The sequence below is a fragment of the Triturus cristatus genome, chromosome 6, assembly GCF_964204655.1.
Source record: "Triturus cristatus chromosome 6, aTriCri1.1, whole genome shotgun sequence".
Lineage (NCBI taxonomy): Eukaryota > Metazoa > Chordata > Amphibia > Caudata > Salamandridae > Triturus > Triturus cristatus.
The window spans coordinates 808,108,940-808,135,407 of NC_140589.1; the positions used below are offsets into that span (position 1 = coordinate 808,108,940).

Sequence of the window (26,468 nt, forward strand, 5' to 3'; positions counted from 1 at the left end):
AAATGTGCTTTCCAGGGTTTGTCTGACAGACAGCTAGGAAAAAAGTAACTCACCTGCCCCACTTCATCGAAGGCCATAATGACTACAGCAGCTCCGTATCGTCTGATCTTTCTTGCTTTATCCAAGAAGTCTTCTTCGCCTTCCTTCATGCTTATGCTGTTTACAATACATTTCCCTTGGCAACACTTCAAGCCTGCCTCTATTACAGCAAAATTTGAGGAGTCAATGCACAGAGGCACCTGCAATCATACAAGAAGGTTTGTCATGTCTCTCTGAACATATTTAGGTCAGACCCATTCCAAATATTTCAAATCAAACAAAATGGCAGGCAAAAAATTGTGCAGTATAGGAAGAAACAGTTGCTGACCTATTACAACGCCTTTCCCAAGTTTTCAAAATCTTCTTTAACCCATTATGCTTACTGTAATACCTCCTGCTACCAGGGAGTTATGGGAGCACAACAACAACAACACATGTATCCTTCCTACTTCACAAGCGCTAAAAAAATAGCTCGGTCTATGAGGTCCAAAAAATCTCTATGCAATCAAGCTTCTTTTTAAGAGCAAGGCTCCACGGACAAACAATTCCTACAAAAAAAAAAGATTGTATGTGAATCCATAGAAGGGATCAACTCAGAGAACATTTGTTACAGGCCGACACCTCATTTTCTGAATCATGGGTTCTTATATAAATCCCACTGAACATCTGCACCAGAAATTGTGGTTCTGCTATAATGCATAAGGGAATGAAGCATAAAATCCTTGACTACTGTGTACAAGTCTTGGGATGGTCTAGAAAGGTTTCTAAAGGGACTCTTGAAAATATTTTGGTGAAGACACTATCCATCTATGAAATGGATTTCTCTTTAGATATGGGCTTTAGTTCCAAAGGAATAAATAGTCTCTTATTTTCTTTTGTCTTATACAGATATTTACATAGTGCTCTTTTGGCGGTAAGAGGTGCGTGATCTGTCAGCATGGAGGCACTGGCTGAGCAGGCAGATATGTTCGTATCACAGGTGTCTGTGGCTAAAGGCACACCGCACCCACGCTTTTTAGCAGTGGTGTTACAAAGCTGCAGATTGTAGGACTTGACCAGCACCAGCAGTCAGAGTCAATGCTATGTGATGTGCACTGTAGCAGTGCAATTTAACATACTGTACTATGTTGCACGTTGCACGTTGAGGTGGCTACAAAGTACGCTATGGTTATGGTAAGTGTGATTATACTCCCACTGGCCTGTGCACGGTTATTGGAAGCTACTGGCCTAGGATAGAAGCATTCGTAGCAAAGCAAGGTGACTTATAGATAAGTAATATACTGTGGTGATAAACAGAAAGGGAGCCTTCAGGGCTAAAGAACACAGTGCGCAACATTAACATGCATTCTCTCGGATGTATGACGTTACAACGCATACATTTACATCGCGGTACATTACATCGCGGTTTTGACAACGCAAGTCGTTACAACGACTTGCGTTGGAGGGCGCTGGACTTAGGAGTAGTATAATTTACTATTCCAACTCCAGTCTACGTACAGTAGGGAAGGTGTTGGATAGTAAATTAAACTATTCCTTGTCCTAGAGCGCCATCTAGCGCAAGTCGTTGTAACGATTTGCGTTGTAAAAACCGCGATGTAATGGCATCGCGATGTAATCCCCGCGTTGTAAACGATGTTTCCCATTCTCTCACATAATGGCATTTATTTGTAACTGTTATCTATTGGTCCACACTATTTTTGACACACAGACTACTAGCTAAATTTGAGCCAAAGTTAACAACTGTTTACTTTTTAAAATCTATGTCGACTGAATTTTAAGCATGTACAACGAACACATGATTACAGTGGGCAATCAAGGATGCCAGTGCCTTTCACCAGTTTCACTAGCAGGCAGTTGTTAGTGTTAATATTCATATACGAGCCTTAAGCCCTCAAAAAAGTCCAGATTCCCATAGGAGATATTATTTTCAGGCACCTGGATAAATTGAACTCCTTCCAAGAAAGCAGAAGTCCAGTGGTTGTGATGAGCCTCAGACTTCCAGTAGGGAGTTTTAACAGAGTAAAAAGGGACATGACTAGAGGCTTGGCCAAGGAAGGAAAGTAAAAGAGCGGGTATTAAGAAAGCGAGGAGAATCCCCCAGCCAGACACCTGAATGAGGGTGGGTGGCCAAGAAACATAAGGTAGACAACTATGCCAAAAATCTAGAAAAACTCAACACTCAAAAAGGAAGTTTTCACAAGATGGCCACTCTCCCAGACTTCCTTTTAGATCTTCCAATCTTAATTTTGAATCATACTGCCTCCTAGTCACTTAAAATTCCTTTAGCTTCATTAGATAGTTGCTGCGCATTCATATGTGCACACGAGACTTCAAGAAAGGGGTCAAAAACGGATGGTTGTGCTGAAACAGACTCTTCCCCACCCAAGAGGGGACCTAGCCATCATTCTGAATCTGCATTTCAATTGGGTCAACCAAAGCCATTTACTTTGGTGTGCTGACATTTTTTCTCTCTGCAGGACTGTTCTCTTCAAGAGCCATTCTTTCGCTCTTTTGTGGCAGTGAGGGTCAGAGGGTACAATAACAGGCAAACTTTTAGGATGGGCTTAGGATCTCAAGATGGTCGATGCTGCAAACCCTCATTCTGCTGAGGCTTTTTTTCCCACTGGTCCTCCAATAATGCTCTTATAGTGTGAAAGTCCTACACGCTCAAAACCAGCCTTTTTACATATTTCCACTAAGCAGCTTTCAAATGTTTGTTTTGTGAGTGGGTGCAACTTGGTAGTTATATACCTACACCATTGTTCACATAGTCTCGTCAGGAACAGGACAGCTACACCACCAAGTTAATTCAAGCAACACAAATAGGACACTGAGCTCCATCTTGCACCGTACCACCATAAAGTATGAAATCATTAGGAGGCACAGCTTTCTCAGTACAAGCTGACAATCTCTGGAACTCACAACCAGCCAAATTCTAAAGCATTCAGGAGCATATACACTTCAGAAAAAAGGTGAAAGCATGGTTATTTCCAAGATAACCACATCATACCACGACCAAGAATACAAACCGGAGAGAAAATGGTAACATTAAGTAGTTACAACAGTTGTCTACAAACGGTCGATCGCGAGCTACTGATAGCTCGCAGGCGCCCTGTCAGTAGCTCGCAGCCTGACTTCCACTTTATTACCCTATCGTCGTCGTTTTGTTTATTTTTTAGGTCTTTTGCAAGTGCTTGTCTGCCACCGTAGGAACCAGCTACTATTTGAGCCTATCTGGGGCAGGGTGAAGTGGTTGATGTAAGCCAGCATGGGCAGTGTTGACTGCCCACGGAGAACCGCTATGCAAGCCTTTTGCTGTGTGCCTTTGTGCAATGATCCTGTGCATTTTTGCGGCCGGAGTGGCAGCCTTAAAGGCATAATTGGTTCTCCATGCCGCAACACATGAAATGCAGTGCCAGCCACCTTAAGCACAACCAGACAGGCATTAGGTTTGTGGCCAAAACAAACTTTTTTTTTTTTTTTTAAAGATGCCTGTGCATGGCGTTATGCGAGGCATCTAAAACATGAGCAGTACTTCAAATAAGTAATAAATCAATCTGAAACACTGCTTTAATTTAATAATGAAATTAATGCAGCGTTTCACAGGCATCTTTTATTTTGAAATAAATAGTGTACCTTGCACGTTGTTCCTGGCCACAAAACGAAACCGATAACATAACTTTACATGTCTTTTCAATACATTTTAATGAAATAATGGGAGAAATGTAATGTGAAATTAAGTTCCTGGTTCCGGTTTGTGCCCAGGGAGAACTTTGAAGAGGTGATTTTAAAAAAACACAAAATGCGTGTAACACAAGGCTTTTAATTTCATGTGAGTAATTTAAAATGAAGTGTTGATTTTAAGAACAATGAATATAAGGCTTCACAATTCACTTTAAATGTATCCAATTTAAACCAAAATACTGCACCCTTGCAGTGGCCATATGTTCCTGTTGTAAACAAGGTCAATAAATTAACAAGGAGAGCTGAGTATGGGCCAAGCTAAGGTCTGTGGCACCTTCCTTGCGTGAGCAAAGACTTGAAAATGATGCAAATAGTGGCACAAAAGTCATATATGATGGAATGTTTTAGAAAATCACAACTTTTATTTCTCCTACATGCATAAGCATTTCATATGAGCAGCATATTACAGTAATACATTGAGGCATTTTTAGAAGTATTAGCTTTCGAACATGAAACAATCATGGACTCCCACCATCCCTGCTGACAATTCTATAATAATGGACCTAGTGGCAAGTCATGTGCACCATACATGTGGAATATGGTATTATTACAGGGAACTAATTTATAGTCTGTTAGGGAAGAATTTGTACAGTGCACACCCTGAACTCAGGCATTTCAAGGTCCGGTCATGTGATAATGTAAATAAATGAGGAAGATGCAATAAAATAATTGTATTGCAGCATTTGTATATTGTGCTTACTACCCTGCAAGCCAATCCATATAGTGTTTGTGGTGGAAAAGGTGTTGTCTTTATTTTGTGAGCCTATATAGGAAGTGTTCCATGTTGTGCATGATGACCACCGAGGTTTGATTACCGAGTTATCGAACGTAGTAGTGTGGTGGATGAAAAGGTGTTAGAGACAGATGTGCAGTTTATGGTTTTTAGTATGTTTGAACAGCACTGCATGGCCATATGATTTCTTATGATTGTAGTCCTCTTAGCTGGTTAGGTCAGGAGTATGCAGTTTGTTGAAGAGGGAAGCCAGGACTAATACCAGGCTCTCTGGTTTCATTTTGTGCATTGCAGACACTAAATCTTTAGATTATCTGTTTATCTCTCGTCAACGAAGCTGGGTGTGGAGGGACTTTGAGCATAATGCACAAGTTGCTTGGACTTTAGGAGCTCACGATGATTTTCACTGATCAGAAGTAGCTCTCACTGCAGAAAAGGTTGGAGACCCCTGGTCTACAACCTACAGGACCATCCCAACCAGCACACAACTTTCTATGTCCATTTAAACCATGAAAGGTTGATCTATGTATAGCCGGAGTATCATATAGTAATGTCAATTCATATATAACTGTCTGGCCCACATTAATACTGATACTATAATACTCTGTGGTGGGGCAGCCAACTGCGGTACATAAAGGCTGAATAATAATTCCCGTATGCTGCTTGATCCTCTTACACTCACATAAGATAGAATCCCTGACAGTTATGTCCATCACCCGGAGCTGCACCAGTCCATAGTATTAAACATTTCATTGCCAACTGAACAGGTGCAGAATAACTGAAGAGATCTGCCACATATCGGTGGCCAACAATGGACTCTAATTTTACCCACCACAGCAGATCTCAATTAGCAACACAGTAGGACTACTTCTAGACATCTCACAATGGGAATGAGAGAAGAGTTGTTAGCAACAAAGCACATCCCCTCCAAACTATGCCTGCTCAGGACCATGAACCTGAAATAAACAAAATATCTCATAATAGACACCTCAGTACAGTAACCAGCTAAGTGGACTATGATCATAAAATACCGTAAAGGGATATGCAGATGTGTTTCAAAGCTGCCAGCTTAGTAAAAAAAAAAACTGCAAATCTATTTCTCAATTCTACGTGCATCACACTGCTACACGCAGTGTCCCGCAACATGATACGTTCACCTCATGGGCCATCATGCAAAACTTGGGAACGCTTCCCACATAAGATCAAAAACAAAGAAGCCTCCCTTCCATTTACACACTAAACAGTGTAGCATGCTGAGAAGTTCTTCAGTGCCCCACACAGGGGTAGTAACCGCTATATAAATGTTGTATTGAAGGAGAAAAAACATGATTATAGTGTTCTGGGATTTGTTTAATTTATTCTGATTGTAAGTGTGAGAAAACAGACAAAAGATTATTCTGTTATGTATATAATTATTAGATTTGTTACAAGTGTTGAACATATCAACCCAATCAATGTGCAAAGCAATAAGTTAAAACGCCTCAATTTCGCAAACACGGATTTGAGGTCTGTTCTAAAATATATATATATAAAATAAGAATTGGATATTTTCTGTTACCCTTTTTTTCAAAGCATATAAAAGGTATTTTTCAGCCACGGTATCTGCTCCTAACATACTTAGCAGAAGATGCAGAGAAAATAGGCAGATGCACAATCGGTAGTCATGTCAATGTGAGAAGCAGGAACAAAGTCAGACAAGTCTCTTCTCATACAATATGGTTGACAATACATAAAGTCACTTTTCTTCAGGCTTAAGAACCCATCCTCATATGCATCATTCTGAAAAATATATGCAACCTCATATAAGTAACAAAGGGAATCCACAACCTTGGAAATGTCGGGTTCAGAGGCAATGAAGTTGCAAAATTTGCCCATTGCACTGGGTCCATCCAACATCCCATCGTCCATGTTGATGTCCAGGACCTGAGCTCCCATCTCTACCTGGGCTTTGGCAATACTCAGCGCTTCCTATTGCAAGGGGAAAAAAGCAAATACTTAAACTTTTTATAGTGGTTGTTGACTGGAATAGGAAAGATGCAGAATCACAAACAAAAGTGATGAGTTAATAAATGCTTAGCTATTTGGCAAACAACAAACAATAGGGATTAGTGATCTACATTGCTAGAAAAGGGGCTTATAATTCAGTGCTGTCACATTTGTCTAGCTCTTTGTTCTCCAATGTAAAGCAGGGAACTGTATGTATTCTTTCACTCTGTAAGTAAAGGCATAACTGCCACTGGTATGCTGTGAACTAAATACAAAGCCCTTGTGTCACTGTCGATGATCTGACTAGACCAAGGCTAATCTGTGCTATTGCACGGTTGGTAATGCATCTAATACTTCACACAGGAATCTCTACTCCCTCAGCAAACAAATGGGATTTTCCTAGTTTCTGAGCAGAAAGTCAAAGAGGAAGCTGTTTAATTTACTGTCCTCTATATCACTGTAGTATTGTCAAATTACAAAATGCATAAGGTTTATCAACCAATATAGTCCCCGTTATGTCCTGTGTGTCGGTCTGTTAATGTGCAGATCTTCAGCAACAAAGACAAGAAAACTAGGAAAACAAACTAAACTCTTTCTTGAAAGCCCACTAAAGTTGGAGTTTAAGCAAATAGTTAGCATTTGTTAGACAGTAGTTGTTAAGATTGTTTTTATATCATTGCCAATCAAATGATAAAGAGTACAGAAGGGCACCATCCACCTAGCCTTCATGGATCTGTCCTCAGCTTTCGACTGTGTAAACAGGGGAAAGCTGTGGCAGGCCATGAGGGAGAAGGTGGTGGATAGCGGTGTGGTCGATTTTTTGGCCGACCTACACAACAATACCAGAGCTAATGTGAGATATTCTCAAGAACTGTGTGTATCAAATAATTTTAAAATTAGAAAAGGTGTACGCCAGGGAAGTATTATGGCCCCCTTTCTTTTTAATTTTTATATCAACGAGCTAGATAGCGTATTACAGAATGTTCCAGCTGACTATCCCAGAGTCGGCAGGCAGGGAATTCCTATTCTATTGTATGCAGATGATGCCGTTCTAATTTCGAGAACGGAGAAGGGCCTTCAATCTCTCCTAGATGCTTTTAAACTATTTATGACAGATAGAGATCTTATGGTTAACAACTCTAAATCATTTGTCATGCAAGTAGGACTGCAACCAAGGAGGACTTTCACATTTAAAATTGATGAAGCTATAATTCCGTTAACAAAATCATTCTCCTATCTCGGGGTTCTCTTCGACGCTAAACTTAACTGGGCCGCTCATCTTGTAAAAAAGAAAGGAGAATTTGTAAGGGCAAACACCTCAATTTTTAACTTTGCTGCCAAAATTGGGAAAAAGCCCATCTGTGCCATGCTTAAACTGTATAATGCTAAGTCAGTGGCAACTGTAATCTATGGCAGCGAAATTTGGGGATATGTTGACGGTGAGCATCTGCAGATTGCCGAGAATTCTTTTCTGAAGCGCCTCTTATGTGTCCCTATAGGCACATCTAACTTTGCTGTGCACGAAGAGCTAGTGGCGCAATATTTAAGTGATTTGTTCTGCTTACGTCCCTTGACCTGTTGGCTTAAATTATGGTTAAACCAGGATATACCATTAATACATTTGATCATGAGGGATTTTCTGGGCCGGGATAAGGTATCGTGTACTCCTTGGATCAAATACCTGAAATCAAATTTTTCTAGGCTAGGTCGACTAGAACTGTTTGAACACCCGAGCAAAATTGTACAAGGGGATCTGGAGCTCATTAAACGGGCCTTCCTTATGGATAGGAGGTTCCGGAGGGAAGGCGTGGAGCTCCAGAAACAAAGCGTGAGGAAATTTGCCATGCTAAAAACTTGTGAAGCTATAGAACCGTACCTGTCTGGCTCATTGACCACACATGAAAAATTTTTGCTGACAAGGTTTAGGCTGAACCTTTTTCATCACCTGCTGATTAGACTAAAAACAGATATTTTTAATAAACTGGCAGCACCCTGCGGCTGCGACGGAAAGTCTCCGCAGGATTTGCTGCATTTTATATTTTTATGTAAGTTCTATGAGTTCCCCCGTAAGCGCTATCTGGTGAATCTTTTAAAAAAACTTGATTTTATACAAATCAGACCGGCACTAATGTATCTACAACTCTTGCATAGTGACTGTATCCTCCAAATGAAGGAATTTTTAAAACTAACTGTTAAACTGAGAATCTGTATGGACCAGTAACGTCTTATTGTGTATTTTGCACTATCCTATGCCTTTATCTTTAGTAATGTTGTATTTTGTGGTAAACCGTACAACTATTCGTTATTTGGCACTTTACTTGAATTGTGTTTTTATGTGTGATATGTATTTTATACTGTATATGTACTTTTATGGTCTATAAAAGAACCGAAATAAAGTATTTATGATGATGATGATGATGATGATGATGATAAAGAGTTTCTTTTACCTGAAAGAATATGACTAAGAAGCTAAGTTGAGGAGATGAATCAGAAAATCAGAATGTGCTTGGGGTATAACAAAAAGGACGTCAGGTCTTTTCAGGTGCAGCCCAGATTACCCACGTGTGCCTGAGTCTCCCCATGACAACTCAAATCCATCATGTAGGTTGCCACCTAGTGCACCAAAATGTGTTCCTGCAAGATTAAAAAGAGGCATGAGACACTAGTGAGGCTTTTTCTCCTGATCTTTAGCTATATGGTGAGGTAACAGGGAGCACTGGCCCAATTCCTGACTCTTCCCTCCACACCTGGAAGTAGAAAAACAACAGAGAAATCGATGAAGCTCACTGAAGGGTTCTGGCAGGTCTTTGAAGTGTCAGACAGACTGGAAGCAGTAGTTTGAGCAGTACACTAGTTAAAGTGCAGCTGACAGTGATAGAATGGAAGGGGAAACAGCCTTTACCATGAGGTTTTTACCTCGTTGTGCCTTTATCACACATTTTTTAGCATGCATATTTTTACCGCGAATATGCATTTACAACGCGTGCCAATACCACGCATTTAAGGTAATTTGGGGGGGGAGGGGGTGGGGGTCTACCTCCACAAATACATTGTTTTGCATCTAAAAAAATGTGTGGGATTGGCATGGGTTATAATTGCATAAATGTGTGCTAAAAAATGCGTGGCAAAGCCACATGATGTATTTCCAAGTGTTGAACCGTCGTACAACCAAATGGGAGCAGCACCACTGGGCTGCTTGCTTAACCACAGAGGGAGAGGAGATGCACATCTGGAACGTTTAAGGTGTCAAGATCAGGAGCATCCCATGTTTGAAAGTGTGGGAGTGACTACACTTTAGAATTTTCACCACAACAGCGCATCTGCAGAGGGTCATTTTTGCAAAAGCAGTTAGATCAGTGCTGGGATAGAGGTCTAGTTATGTGGTCATAGAGCAACCCACACATGGGATCAGACAAGTTTTTATAAAACAGTGATAGTCTCCATTAACTACTTGTAAGTCAAACACAAAAAATAAGTAGTGCCAGAGGGACATAATCTTTTGCCCCATAATTGAGTATTCGGATGCCTAGAAAGTACCTACTTCTGTGCACTTGCAATAGGGGGGAGAAAGCCGCAACACCCTACATTCAGACCTGAATGCCACAATGCATAAGTCTGACCAGGCATTCATAGCAGTTGAAATTAAAACGAAGGGCTTGGATGGCAGGATTGAGGGTCTATATCAATAACTTGATTTTTAAATTGAAGAGCACGCCTTCCATACATCAAGTCACTGCTGTTACTCTACCCTAATTACAGTATTTGGGGAGTTCCAGCCATGCAATCCATAACTCTTTAGGTGAAATGAGATGAGCCCAGCTCTGTATGTAGGGAAACACCACCGAGGTCATGGCGGATAAGTAGTTCTAAGTAGTGGAGAAACTGCAGAGGAATGTGATGGCATCACTGGATCAGAGCATCTAGATGGAGGTAAGCGCACATTGTGTAACCATGTTAGTGCTGAAGAGGGACAAAGAGAGGGCCCAAGGCAGGCAATACTGGAGATAGGACAATGCAAGTACAATCTCCAAAGACGAGGAAGTCTGTTTTGAGTGCCTTGGTGGAAGAAAGTACTGTTTTCCCCAGATTTTAGCCATCATCAGTAAGAAAGCTGCTATGGTACTGAAAACAGATCTGCATACCACAGCGCTTCCGGTCAACATCATACACTCCACCACACCTTCAATGGCGGCCCTTGAGAAAATAAACTGTATTCCAGCAGCCAGTCCCAAAATTCAAGAACAATCAGCAAAACATGCACTAAGGGAACTTTGATTTGTCAGACAGAACAATGCTGTACTGTTGCTGGTGCAGAGCAACATAAGCTTACATAGGAGGGAAAGAGCAGGAAGACCACAACCAAGGCTTGTATGCTTTCTTAAATACACTCTCTGTTTGGTTCACTAGAGAAACAACTGTGCCCCCCTTGATTAATCCTAATGAGATGTTTAGTTCTTCCTGTTGTAGGCACAGTCACGGGTTTCCATTCAATGAGCCAAGTACATTTAGCATAATTAACTAATTAAGGGGGAACAGAGTTATCGAGGTAGAGAGTGAGTAGAGTGAGTATAAATGAGTGAGCATGTGAGTGTTACAAGTCTTTTATACTTGTGAGTCATTGGCCATGACATACTCAAGATAATTCTTGGCTTATGGAGGCACTCAATGTAGCATGCTGTCACTGGCATACAGGAGGTAAATCTTGGCATAAGGGAGGGCACCATGGCAAAATGCAGGCCCAGACATACTGGAAGAAAGTCTTGAAATATGGGGACACCTATGGCAAAATGCGGATGCAGGCATATTGGAGGTATTTCTTGGCATCAGAGAGGACAACCATTGCATACTGGGGCTATAGGGTTCAGGTGCAGAAAGCAAACCATGAAAAAATACTGGCTCTAACATACTGGAGGTATTGTTTTGGCATAGGGCACCAATGGTATACAGGTTTCCGATACTGGCATACTGTAAGCAACTTTTGGCATAAGGGGTACCCATGACAAAAGGCTGGGAAACTGGAGGTATTTCTAAACATATAGGTGTCGCCCAAGGCAAATTCTGAAAAGGAAAATGGGTTCAACTTGTGATAAGCATTCCGACTCATCCCTTTCAAAGGTCACCAGATGCCACTGGGAGCTGAAGTCTGGGAGAGGCCATCCTGGTATTTCATGCACGACGATAAGAGTCTTGGAAACATTTCTCAAAACAGTAGTGATCCTGCTCATCTCCGGTCCATCTGCAGTGCATGACAAATATCTATTTTATACTTTTTGGGTTGTATTTTACTGCACAACGGTTGAAATTTTATTATGTTGTTTTATTGGTACAGTTATCTATAATGTTTACTATACAGTCAGCCCAATGCTGGCAATGTTGGCACTTAACAAATTACACAAATGAACATAATAACTCAACACATCAGACGTCCTGTCAGATGAACGTGGCTTGTGTGATGCCATTGTACAACTGAGATTTTGTGGATATATACTGTTTTAGTTTCAGACTTTAATGCATCCAACTCAGAAAGAGAAAGAGGGATATAAATTGCAATATTTGGGGCAGTGATTGCTTTACAAGAACTTTCAGAGCTGGGGGGGGGGGCTTAATCAGTGCTTCATTTGCATTAGCAAACCTAAAAGTACAGTTTTGTACTCTCGCCAGCGAACAGAGAGTCAGTGAATCAAGCAAAGTTCCTCAACTGTCAAAACAAATCCTGCTTTGTTTGAGAATGTGTGTGGGCAATTTGAGATTATCAATTTGAGATTATGCCAGGTGTTTTTATGTCAAGGCATCCCTGTGGGAAATAAAAAATTAATTTAACTCTATTTCAACGTTTCTTATCAACGTTACTGATTCGGGGGTAACGGCAGGGCTGTCTTGTATGACACACAGAATAATGTGTCAAAAATTGCACACGTTTTGTTGCGTTCGTTTTGTTCAGGGAAAAAGTACGCCGGGGGAGACATAGTTAGGGGATGATCTTTCTTCTCAAACTACAAGAGTCTCCGACTTTGTCACTGTAGGGCAACCCAATTCTGGGCGACACAAGGGAATACCATAATGTTTCCACAATCTCTAAATTAAACATTTACTCAACAGTAGATCTAGTCATAAAAACAAAACTCCAGCATTTTACAAGGGAACTTATTAAGGACTAGTAACCACGAGGACAAATGATGGCTGCAAAGCAAGAATGAATACAGCAAGATGTGTCAGCTAACAGCAACCTATGGATCACAGTTGACAGATCTAGCATCAGTAATTTTCTTTGCACTTTAGCTTGGGTCAGACATTCTTCTTTTGGGCTGATCAAAAGATGTTTTTGTTCAATCAATGGTTGTTATTCTGTGATAAAGAGGCCCCAATGATATTCTTCTTAGCAGATTATATACGGACACACCACGAGGGAACCGAAAGAATTTCAAGCACGACAGTGATGCCCCTTGACTACAGTACTGCTTCTTGATTCTTGCACCAGCTGAGTATAAACTCTCAGAGCTAGAATCTTTCTAGTGGTTAACTGTATGGCTTTCATGCATGGTCATTTCAAACACCAATGTGAGATGTAGTTGGCTTATGACCAGCTTTATCGTGTTCCACACAATTTGGGCATTCGCTGGCATTTTGCTAATTTGCTAAAGCCCAGACAGTCTCAATTAAATGGAGTTTCCAACAGCAGCAACATTTCTTGACTGACAGCATTTATAAAGAGTTTACCACACGACTGGGTCTCTTGGCAATGTGAGCCAGTCTAAGTGAAAATCTGGTAGAAATAGTTATCTGATAAAGGACGGAATTGGTTCCTAAGCCCTCGCAGCTTAATATGTTAGGAATGGGTGAACATTGCTGCGATCACCTTTAGAACATACAGAAATTAATTGCATCCATAAACATGTACTCCTCGCCAACTAGAAGAGGATTCCTAATAGCCTCCACAAAGTGTGTAGTGAAAGTGTGCTTCCTAGAAAATAGGAGGATCAAGAAAGATTTGTGAACCTAGTAGAGAAAATGATCAGATCAATAACCATTTTGAGGTTCTAGAATTCAACTTCGGCTGTACAGTGGAAAGTTATGGGGTAAACCATTGATTGTCTTTTCACTGTTAAGCATGTGGAATGAGCCCATTGTCCTCTGGACTCTCTGGAAAAGTCCCAACAGCTAGCAGTTCAAAAAGGTAAATCCTAGCTAGGAGTGCTTGTCCAGTCTTAGATGCCTTCACCAGTTATAGTGTGGAAAAGGTTTCAAAACCAAACGGAAAGCTGATCACTTCATTTCTTTCCTTAGATGTGAGAATTCAAATGTTGTGTCACACATATGTGCAGTGTTAAATGCAGCGACCTGGACTTGCATAATAGTTAATTTGCTGCTAGTGGAAAAGTGTGATTGTGCAATGCCTGGCGACTACACCTTCTCCTACAACAGTTCACTAAAACTACAGATTTTATCACAAATATTTTGGTTTTAAACACGAGAGCGTGCTGTATGCACTGGCTCATCTATATGAGTAACTCATTAATGAGGCCTTAGCCCTTCTGGAAATAATGATGTCAATGCGGACAAATGATGACCAGCAAATCAAATAATTGTAAGACTTTAACACTTGAGTAAGCCACTTTACAGAGAACCTAATACGCTGATAAGACCAACAGAACAACATGAAGGGGAAGGGGGCTTATAACTGCAGCGCAGGTCATCTTTGGTAATGGTTATGCCACTGGTTCAGGAGTACGAATTGCATCTTTACTTTGTTCCAGTTTACTTAGTCAGTAATTGTAAAATACAGAAAACACAGAGTTAAATGGATGGTCAGTTATGAGTTATTAAGTCTCCAAAGTCACCACTGAATGAAAGGCAAAAGGTGGCTGTAAAACATCAAAACTTAGATGGTCAGTAAAGACCTTCCAAAAGAATTGAGACAATGTCTGGACAAATTAGAATGACGTGTTCCTATTACAATAAATAGAAGGAGGCTACACATGCTAAGGTGGCACTCTTTATGTAGTCAACTAGCCAAATGCTAGATTCTGCTTAAGATGACAATGACACAGAGATGCTACACAATCATGTTAAGGAATTCCACTATGAGCAAGGGTATGGCTCAGAAAAGAACATTTCCTATCTATGAATAACAATCTTAAGTGGCAAGTGACTGTAGACAACCAAGCCAGTGAGCCTAGTACAAGTGGACGTTAGAAAGGTTAAATGCTCATATCCTTCTCCAGCATGAACAGCTCTCATACAGAAAAACAGAACCAGGTGATAACTCAAGGGGCATCATAGAAGACAAAAGGGTCTCTTGTATTTAGCCTTTGGGTAAGCAGCAGTCATCCATTCCTCTTGAAGGAAACCCCAAAACGATGTCTGAACTAACTACACGCGGAAGCTCTCCTCACTGTAGGAAGTGGTATATACGCATTTTGAGGTAATACTGTTTTAAGTCCCAGGCCGAAACTAAGTCCTTTATACCCCAGAACCGTACTGCATAAATTCCTGCATATATGGTCAATTGAAGAGTGATTTAAATTACATCAGGCCATCAATGAAACATGCAGCAATCTCTAATTAAAAAGCTCTGTTAGAAAGCTAACGTGAAAACAAAACATAGGTGGTGTGGGTGTCAGATGCTAAGGTTCAAATATACAAGGAGAGGGACTAGGAGCGCATCTTGTTCCCGCTTAAGTGCTCCCAACCGGTCTAAGACTATGACAAGAGTATGCAGCTCCTCAAGGGAGAAAGGTCGGTGGTAAGCTTAGGAATCAGATAGAGGTGGCAGAGACAGGGTTGGTGATTGTGCAATCGACCCGCTGGTACCCTTTTAGCCTATAAAACTAGCGCTGCCTTTGCTATCACCCAAGTGGCCATATTACCTTTCTTAATTGGGTCGGTTTTATTATGACCAAGGTATAATATACCCTTATGTTTATTTTGATTAAATCTGTGATTGTGTATCTTTTACAAACACAAGAACACTAACTCAACCACTCGGCAGATTAGGTCACCGGTCCTGATCAATTGCCCTTGGCAAGAAATATTTTGATATTTTTATGCACAACCTTATGAGCTGGAATGAACCATTACTCCCGCATTCAGCCACCAATGCTTTTTTTATCTTAGACAAGAGAACCCATACAGTAAAATAGCAAGGGTTCCTATTAGCTTATTTTAACCCACCAGCACTTACATCAATCTACACCCATAGAACCTACACTCACACTTCACATAAAGCAAAAGACCTCTGATAAAGATCCCCCTCGAGGGGTCCAATGGGCACTGCAGTGCCAGCCCAACAAGGAGCTGCTCTATGATGAAGCATCACACCCATCTGGGTGTGTGAGGGCTCTTGCTCCTGAGCAATCAGATCCCCCGATCTGATTCCTCAGCTTGCTATCGACCCTTCTCCCTTGAGGAACTACATACTCTTTTCATAGTCTTTCTCATGAACCGCCTGGCTGCATGGTTAAGAAGTAGTGAGGTGTATGGAGACTTAGTAAAAGATTGGACATGGATAGAATATCTCAAAATAACCGCTCAACAATGTTGTCAAAAACGATAGACGTGACTGGCTATTTCCAGACACTCGAGCAAATAGTGAAAACAAGGTCTGAGTAATGTAGTGGCTATTATGATAAAAGGTGTAGGACATTTCTATGGTCAGGACATTGTACTACTTATCTGTTTACATGGTGACAATAATCCCGACTAGCAGAAATGGAGCCGCACTAAGCAAGAGGAACTTCTAAGAGCTGGGACAATGCTTTCAAGGACTCAAAACACTGTATCCAATGTCAAAGAACAACAGAGGGGAACAGGGAGCTCAATCCCTTAGCTCCCATTTTTTCTTTAAGTAGATTAGAAAATCATATTAATGTTCCTAAATTTTAGAACACCTGTGAGTAGGTGAGTGAGTCTCTGTCGACAATAACTCAGCAGTTAGCCTGAGTTTATATAGAGCAGGAGAACCATGGGTTTGATGGGGTGAGAGACTGCTAGTTTATAGTGTTCTTCCTATTCCGCGAAACCCTAAATAAGTCCCTTAATTTTGAAAAAGGTAAATGGGAGCTGCTCCATTTGTTGAAAGGATGCTTTACAGTTCTGTTTTTAGGTTTTTGGAGACAGCATCTACAATCTAGGAGGTCCAACATTTGCAATGAAATTTAAAATTATTATGTTCATTTTCAGAGATATAGTAGAAGTGTGACATGTGAGCCTTTATATGGTGAGGTCATTTGTTTTATTTCACCGGTTCCATTCCCTTTTTTCTTTATGAAAATTGTGCGTCTTTTCTAAGGAACACTTTTTACATATCTAAAACTAACTGACCAATTGGCTTTAAAAAGCTTACTTCATAGTGTCCTGCCATGATGAGTTTTGCAAACTTTCTTGATCCTGCCACATTACAGCGTTCTCCGATGTTAACAAAATTAGTATATGGTCCAATTCGGAAGGGCTCCAAACCTAAGAGGAGAAAAAATAACTAATATGAAACTTAATAATAAAACTACTAACTTTTGCAACAGAGCAAGGGGATAAAGGACCTGAGATTCACCTAACAATGTTCAAACCAAATTAAAGGAGTTCTACAATTTTCCCTCATTTAATTCACTCTTTTGAATCTTCATCAGACCAGAAGGATGCTCTTCATGACCTTCAATAGTCATATGAACTACACACAGTCAGAAAACAAGAAAAGGGAATACTACCTTTTCCAGATGCCAATTAAAGCCTACAATTGAGGCTAGGAAAGGTACACTGAAGTATACAAAAAAGTGATGGATGGAAAGCTTGAATTAATCCCAGCCACTGGTTATTACTCGGGCCGCATCCCAATCCATTGTTATTATTTTGTCGATTTTATGCAGGGGATTATTAGTACACTTTATGAGACAACTAATATAGGCAGATTTAATGGGGAACATGGGAGAAATTAGTATGCACATCATTTTCAATCAATCAACTCAAATACTAAGTTAAACAAGTTTTGCCTACCTACATCTTTCCATTGTCCCTGTCGCTGTGTTCTTTGCAATAACAGATCACGAATGCCTGACTGCCTGGCATGCCAATCAGACAATAATGTGAAGGGCAAGATAACAATGATAATGCCAATTGTTATTATTTTTTTCCATTCAAATGATATCAGGCTGTTTGTAACTGTGCAAGTGGTACACCATAAGTATATTGTTTAAATGGACACCCCTCTTCCATCATGACTACTGAAACGTGCCACTTTCTCAAAGGAGGCTTTGATAACTGACCCTTGCTTAGTCGATAATAAGACTCACATCCACATTTGGCTTCCTTAATCAAAGATCAGGAGTAATACATGCACATCTGTTGGACCTTGGCCTGTGCTATACTGTTTCACCTTACTGTCAGTAAAGTAGCAAGCATTCAGATAGCTGAACATAGCGTCCCAACAATATCATGCTGATCAATTGATAATGTAGGGCTGAGACGGATGGTTTCATTGCTCCTGGTGAGGTTTTATCTAGGTAGCTTACATATAACTGGTAATAAAGTGTATTAAAACACGTTCTGTAAACAAGTGTGCAGACTTACTACTGACCATGAGAATAGAATTAAAATCAACATGTGCATATATATGGGAGTGTGTGAACTACGGCCAAAAACGACCTTTCTGTGTGATAATATAAATTGTGCTGTGGGAATTCAGCATCTCTAGTTACATTTTGCGAGGTCCAATGCTTCCTTTTTAATACATTTAAGTTCCCCTAGGGTAGGCCCTGAGCAGCCTAGGTGGCAGGGTGCAGTATATTTAAAAGGTTGGATATGTACTTTTTAGTTTTACATGTCTGGTTAGTCAAAAGTCTTAAATTTGTTTTTCACCACTTCAAGGCCTACCTCTCCATTAGGATAACATTAAAATGTCTTAATACATTTAATAAGTGATAACCTTCAACTGGAAGAAGGTGGAAAGTTCGGTGTGAGTTTCTAAAGAACTGCAATTTCAAGTCCTCTTTAATGGCAAAGTCAGATTTTAAGGCACAATTCTGAAAATGCCACTTTTAGAAAGTTGGCGTTATCTTGTCCCACTCCAGGCTAAGTGGGAAGGACTGGACCTACATATTGAACCCAAGACCACCAGAATGACTCCAAGGTTTAGTTTGCTGGCCTCCTATCAGAGGCCTCAAGGATAGAGCAGGCTTCTTCCATCTTGAACACAGCACCTGGATTCTGCCAGCTGTGAGTCCCGCCCTCCCAGGTGGTGCCACCCCATTCCTGGACCCTTGGAAGTGGACCTGCAGGGGCTCTGCCACCCCAACTGTGGTCCCAGCAAAACTGACACATCACAATGCATCGCCTCCCAGAAACTCTGCATCAGAGCTGCTGCATAATTCATTACCTCGCTTCATGACGCATCCCTGGCATAGGACTTCACATTGCTGCTCGTAGCCTCTCAGGAACTGCTGCTGCGCAACACATCAAGGACGCAGGCCTTCACATTGCAAGACCCTCATCAGTGGCATCCTCAACAAAGACGCAGGACCTCACATCACAGTCTCTCAGCACCGGTGCAATGCATTCTCAAAGTGGGACTCTGCAATGCTTCGCAATGAGGATTTAAGGTACTCTTGTCAGCAGGTCTAACTAAGCCCCAGTAGCCTGCCCTCGCTCAGTCGCAGTCTGGCTGAACATGTAACTTTGTCCTGGTCTGGCATAACCAGATAACCACAGACGGCGCACTGTGGTTTTTGTCACTGTTTTCACCTAAATCTTTCAAACTGTATTATCTCCAGTTCTATTGATTGGATTTTTGTAGTTTTGGTCTTAAATTATTTATTACATTTTACTCTATTTTTCTAAATTGATGTGAGATTTTTCTTGTGTTCTGTTTAACTTTATTACTGTGTGAATTGTTGCATACACACTTTGCTTCTAAGTTACGTCTGATTGCTCTGTGCCAAGCTACTAGAGGGTTGGGACAGGTTAATTTGGAGTTAGCTTGTGACTTCACCCTGACACGGACTGTGGTTGCTGTCTGAGTAAGCTTCATCCCCCTCAACCAGTAAGCCAATTTCTTACAATGTACACAAGTCACAGCTTGCTGGATGAGGGGGTTCGATGAATGGGTGGCCTGAAGAGAGAGAGAGGAAGGTATTGTGTGCATGGGTGATGTAAAGAGTACTTGGGATTATCGGTATGAATGTAGCTCCAGGAGATTGGTATCATAGCCTGGCAAGTACAGTGCAAGTGCATGAGCTGTTAGGTGACGTGATGGTAACTTGCACAGGCTGCTACTTTTAAGATAGTTTGCAAGTAGGAATGAAGAACATTTATATGTGGAATGGTGGCAAGCAGTATGGCTGCATAAGTGGATGTTTGGAGAGCAAGTATTGGTTCTCGAATAATAGTGAGCTTTCTTGGGAGTGGATTCCTTTTGTGGCTTAAATGATATAGAGAAGAACCACAGCAATAGATGTAGAATGGTTGCAAGTTTCTTACTGGGAGAACAGTGATGATGGAAGTTCCTGACTTGGGCGTTTGTGACTACCACCATAAATAAATTTGCTTATCATTGTCTTTCTACCATTTTGTCTTGCTCATCCCAGTTTTTCACTGCTGTTCTTTGAACGGTCTTTGGTGAAGATGTGTTTAATGGTAATGTAATTTGTTCATTTATTTATGGTATCAAGTTCTGCAAATGTGCCACTGTTTTTGTGAAAGACACTTGAACTTTTTTGTGTTGAGTCAGGTTGTGTTTTATATGTGTAATTGTCTGCTGGGTTTCGTCAGGTGTCTTCCTATTTCAACTGAGATAATATATAGACAGTGTTCAGATTGCTGTGTGTGGGATTTGAGGGCTGGTACTTTGATCGTCTGGAGATTTAGGGTTGAGCAGGGAGGGTTCCTAATTCTGGTGGGAGTTAACTATGCAACTTAATGGAATTGGAAATATGTATACCAGTGTGAACCCAGTCTCCCATTGAGGATGCTGACCCTCATTTAACACAAGGAACTCCTAGCTCATGTGGTAATGTAAATTTCACCATGGGAGGGAAATATATAGCACCTCTGTGATTCTGCCAAATACTAGGGAACGTCTTACAGTAGAAAGAGTCTCCTATGTATTGGTTCCTCTGGCATTGTTAAAGAAGACTAGGAAATATGAGACTCAGTCCTACCTATAACTTGTGCTTTGCTGTAGTTCACATTCTAGTAATGGAAAACATGGAAAAGAAGAAAGAATGAGATGCTATCTGGCTGCTCCAGATCTTAAAAGATTAAAAGTCAAGGAACACACAATTAAATAAAGGCAGAATATAATGCAGAATTAGAATTTAGTATGTTCTGAATCTGAAAAGGCACAGTGTTTATTTCACCTTCATAATATTGGTATCACATCCTTGGGAAGCAGTAAGTAGCATTAGCTTTAGATTACTGGAGGAAATTTGCTTTTATGCATGATCACCACAGATTTCTCACCTTTCATTGACCCTAATTTTTACGGGGCCTAGGACTCTGTAAACGTTATCCTTGTTAATTAAGTGCCTATGGCCCCACATTAAACAAGCTGAAATAGGTTTAACCCTGATTGGTGCAATTATGTTTCTTATAAGGCCATAGGATATGATGCAGAAATACACCCCTGGCATGGAAAGTGAAATGAAATCCCAAGAACCAGTTTTGAGTGACCACAGAGAAGGGGAATCCTCAGCACTCTGTGTAGGAAGCTGGCTCTGTAAATACTATACCAAGATGAGGTATGGTGTGCACCGAGTCCAGTAGAACCTCATAGGTAGGCAGAGGTAAAAGTATATAGCACCTTACTCTCTATTTGTGGTAGTGTGGGTGATCAGTAAGGCATTATCAGGGGGTAGTGTTAAGCATTTGTTGTACACACTCAATCAGCAAATGTTGTCACACACTCAAAGACTGAACTCAGACCAATTTTTTGTATCAAAAATAGTATTAACTTATTTTATTTCTAGAACCCAGCCAAGCCTGGCACAGGTAAGTGAAATAAATGCTTTGCAAAATATTATGCAGTTTTTACAAATTAATGCAAGTTCAAATGCAGTTGTTTGAAATACAGGTAAGTCAAGGTATTGAAACTACTGTACAGATTACTTTTTAGTTACTTTTAGATTACTTATTAGATTACTTTTTCTACTCATTGTGATATGCCTACATATCACACTGGGACATTTCCTAGAAAAAAAAGGTAAGTAAAAAAAGTTTTGCACAATTTTACTTATTTTAGGTTTCAATACAAATCAACTCCACACAAAACAATTTTTAGAGAAAAACAGTCAATAGGTTCCTATGGAGAGAAATTAAGTTAACAGTTACCAGGTAAATAATCGGTCTTTGGGATTGAGTTCCAGGGGTTAGAACAAGGGTTCCGCCAGGGTCAAGGATGCACTCTCGTTACACACGGGTGCAGAGTGCTGAGGCCCAATGTTATCCAATGGGGGATAGGGAGCCGCTGGTTGATGGCTGCTTACACGCAGGCCTCTGGGTTGTGGGAGCAAAGCTCCTGTGCTTAGGCTCAGGGCAAAGAGGAATCCTGTTTAGCACAAAAAGTGCACCCGTAGCCGCGCAGGGGGAGGCTGGGTGCAGAGTGCTGTTTTGGTGTTGGGTGCCCTGTTGGTTTCAATGGGGATTCTCCGGTTTCAACAAAGACTGCTGGCTCGGACGGAGATCTTCTGGAGGTGACCTCCGGTTGGAGAGGAAAGTTGGGATGCTAGGGGATGCTGGGACACCGTCGGTTGGGCCACCCAAGGCTTTGGGGCTGTAGGCATGGCACACAGTGATGTGTGCCATGTCGACTCTTCACCATGTTCTGCACCATAACAAGCAGACTGCAAAGGCAGTGTGTGAGTGTAAAGGTACAGGGCCTCCAAGAGTGGCACAATAAGCGCTGCAGCCCTTAGAGGCCTTCCCTGGTCACAGTGCCCTGGGTACCCGTGCTACCATTTACCAGGGACTGACCTGTGGCCAGAGATTGCCATTGGGTTTGGTCTTCAATGCAGTTTTAGGGAAAGAACATAGGCCCTGGGTACCTGATTGGCAAGAGCCCAGTGCACACTTAGTCAAAGTACATCAGCAGTTCAGCAAGAAGTGGGGGCAACCATGCAGAAAGAGGGCACTTTCTCACACTCTGGCCACACCTCTCTGTATGGACACACAGGCTCTGCACAGTGAGAGAAAGGTTTACTCATCTTGAATTTTGAGTGTTTGGGGCACTGTAGTATTGTTTGCAGTAGGGCACTTTTACCCCATTGGTTAGTAAATGCCCAGGAATATTCCCCTCCACTAGTCTGTGCAAGGCATAATGTGGTATCCCGAGGTATCAGCCTTAGATTACTTCCTGGACCTGTGGAAGATCAGAAAAGTATTGGACCAGCTGTTTGTGACCTGATTGGAGCCCTAAAGGACTATGCCTGCTCCCTCTTGTACCAAAGCACAAAGAAGTGAAATCCAAGGGTCAGTTGGCTGACTTTTGGTGTGGCTACAGTAACACAAGCTACAAGAAGCCTTTTTCCTGAAGTAACCAGCTAACCAGTAGCAACTGGACCTGGACCTCTTTAGTGGCGTAGCAAGACCTTTTGCCACGTGGCAGCCCCTGAGTTTGGCACCCGCGGCCGCATGTAAGAGTGGGGGAGGCCACTAGATCCAAAACTCGTGCCGCCCTGCGAAGACCGCCCCCCTCCCCTTGCTATGCCTCTGGACCTCTTATTTGCTGTTAGCCTATGCCTGACACCCTGAGATTCTGTAATTGAGGCCCCCGGTGTTCTAGGGGTCTTACAAGTGACTCCTGTGGTTGTTTGACCACCAGCTGTTACATGACATCAGACTCAATTTCAGCTTTATCCTGGTCAAGGCTCCTGGCATTAAATCCATGCTGTTTTGGGATTTAAATATTTTTCAGCAAGAAATCTCCAGAGCTTCAATGATTTTCTTCAAAAGAGTTGCAAAGACCCTCTCTGAAGTGGGATTGAGAAACTTGTTAAAACCTTCTGATGCCCATTCTTGTTGCCAGGACCAAAGCAATTGTATCCGACCAGGGCACCAGCGCGGATGACCTCAATTCACATCTAGGTCCCAGGCTATTGCTCCCATAGACTATAATTGAAGCTTTGTGCTTTTCGGCATTCTTTCTACTTAACAACTTTAAAAATTCATATCTACAGTTCCGGTTATTTGATTTTTGTCATTTTGGTGTCTGTGTTTATTAAATATTACTGAATTTCTCTAGTCGGCTTGGGATTTATTATTGTTTGGTGTTTTGACTTTACTACTGTTTTGGTATGCTGCATAACTACTTTACACATTGTCCTAAGTTAAGTCAGTCAGATCTGTGACATAGCTAACAGGGGGTCAAGCTCAGGTTAATTTAGTGACTTTAAGGATTCACCATGACAAGAAGTGCTATCATTCATTGTGGTGGGCAGTTTCTGACCCATAAATAATATTCCACTTTCTTACAAGTATCCACCCAGGGCAAACACATGCCTAATACATTCAAGATTTGCGTGTTTATTATAAATAGTCAAAACTATTATGAGTGCTTTATGCAGTCCGGTTCTCAAAATAATGTCAAGTACCTGATAACAACATATATCCATCAAAAACAGATGAGGGAGGTATTCTTGGTTTGCAGGTTTTCACAGCCTTTGCAATTTCCCTGAAACAATTGAAAGTGAACATATTTTAGTGAAGTCACAATAATCTGAAAGTCGGACACAGATTTTGAAAGAAAGCTAAGGCTCAGCTGGAGAGCCCCATGGAATAAAAAAGTTCAATTCAAATGAAAAAGTATAATAGGCATAGATGTACTCAAGCTTGGATAACTTATTTAAGCACATAGGCTGCAAAGAGAGAACTACTAATCCCTTATCAATACTAGTGGAATTGCAAACAACATATAATACTGACAGCAGTGGGTTAAATGGTAGACATGCTTTTGGGATAAATTGCAATAGCAATTGAACACTGCAGCCGAAGACATAGGGCACTAAAGCGAGCATTCACCTCCCACTGTACAGGTTACTCTGGTTTTAAAGCAGTGTACCAAAGAATAGGAACCTTCAAACCGGTTGTGATTTACAGAATTCTGACTCTTTGAGTGGCTATCTAAGAGACAATTGGTTTCAAGATAGGAAGGTAGAAGCTGTGCGTTAGTCTGCCTGCATGTTTCTGTGGCTGTGACCATGGATGAGTAATGCACATGCTAAGTCCTGCCAAATATTCTGCTTGTGATGCCGCAATTCAGTGCATTTTCCACCCCTACACCTTCAGTGAACCCTTGCTTCATCTATCTGCTTCATTGAGGGAAGGCCTTTGGATCTGATATATTCAGGGGCACTTCTGAGAAGAAAATAATATGAGATGAATGAAACAAGGGTGGCTATAGAGCAGAGAAGGAAGAAAGGGGAAAAAGGAGTATGAAAGGAAGGGGGAAGAAGTTAGAAAATAGGGAGCATAAACATTTCACATATATCAGCAAAGCTTGCATCACCCCATTCCACTCTTTCCGTCTTCCTTTAAACTCCATCACTGTTCTTTCCCTTTTCCAAGCTCATGTCAAAGTCATACCACCTTCTGGATGACACTGTTTCATTCCTTGATAAACTTGACACTATCCTGGACTCTTGCCCAACGTCCACTAATTTTTTATTCTCAGTGACCTAAATATTAACCTGAACAATGTTAATACGCTATAGTCAGGTCATTCTCCAATTAAAGCCAACTCAACTCGGAATCTACCTCGACTGGATAACTACATATTATATTCCGACATGTACTCACTCAGATGCCTAAGCGCCTCAATGACTATGCACTAGCCCACACAGAATTCACATCACCATGCTAGGACTCCAAAACCTCATCAAGTTCCAATGTTCGCACACTCAATGAGTGCTTCTTTTCTGCCTTTTCAACAAAAAATCCAAGCACTGGCCGGTCATTCCCCTCCAGTTACTGCCCCCATCCCTTGTCCCTCAGCTACCTTTCTTCTAAAATACTTACATTGTTGTTTTCAACAAGCTCACACTGCATTATCACCAACCACCACATCCTTAAAGCTCTTCAGTCTGTCTCTGGGAACTTCACTAAAAAGAATGAGCCATCCCCCATGTCAAGCTTTATTGCCATGGTCCAGCACAATCGACTAGCCACTATCCTTGGTCTACTCAGCCTCATAGTGGCATGCTTATGTTAACATCAACGGCACAGGCACTATTACACCTGCTTTTGATTTTCATTATCTATACACAGATCAGATTTTTACCTCACTGCCATCCTTTTACCCTGACTTCCAGTCCCACATCTCTAACTACCTAACCAACCCCATTCATTTTCGACTGACACAATAACTCAATCAGCTAAATCTTTGCTGTGCTCCTTTATTCAAGGATGCAAGCAAAAACCTCATCACCAACACCACAGGCACAGCTGGCCTAAAATTAGGAGCTGCTGAATATATGAAAGATCTGCCTCCACCTCCACCTCCACCTCCAACGAGCAAAGGCTCTAATCAATGCTTCAGTCATTAACATGTGCCACAGGAACAGCCACTTAAGTGACACTGTCACCAATGTTCAATGTCACTAACTTTGCTACATACACCCTCTTCAGTTTTAAAGGCACTCATCTCCTCCCAAAAAACACTAGATTGATTGGCTGGCTGCCAAAGACACAGACCCGTACAATTTGGTTGACATAGTATTTTAGGTTATTCACTGGGCATCCCATATACAACTCACAGATATCCCCTCATGCTATTTATCTGCAAGCAACCTGATTCTGAAAAATGATCTGTGCTTTCAACCCATTAACCCCTTTGGTAAAGTATCAAAATTTCAAGTCACTCCATGACTACATGTGGGCAATCCATTCAAGATCGATCTGGAGAACCACATCCCGAGGACAGTACTGACAACTTGAACTCCCTCACCAAGAGCTCAGAAAACCCCCTAACTACCAAGTTCCTAAATCCAAC

At 41.3% G+C, this 26,468-nt stretch overlaps 1 protein-coding gene across 1 annotated transcript in view; it reads right to left on the reverse strand.

Annotated features, from left to right (window-relative positions):
• The window catches only part of MTR (5-methyltetrahydrofolate-homocysteine methyltransferase), a 456,618-nt gene that overhangs the window by 264,335 nt on the left and 165,815 nt on the right, over window positions 1–26,468 (reverse strand). Inside the window, exons 12-15 of the mRNA XM_085611389.1 lie at window positions 24,073–24,152; window positions 16,845–16,957; window positions 6,344–6,484; window positions 54–239 (exon numbers count right to left, since the gene is read on the reverse strand). Coding sequence (XP_085467515.1) covers window positions 54–239; window positions 6,344–6,484; window positions 16,845–16,957; window positions 24,073–24,152 — 520 coding nt within the window. The remainder of the gene's footprint in view (window positions 1–53; window positions 240–6,343; window positions 6,485–16,844; window positions 16,958–24,072; window positions 24,153–26,468) is intronic.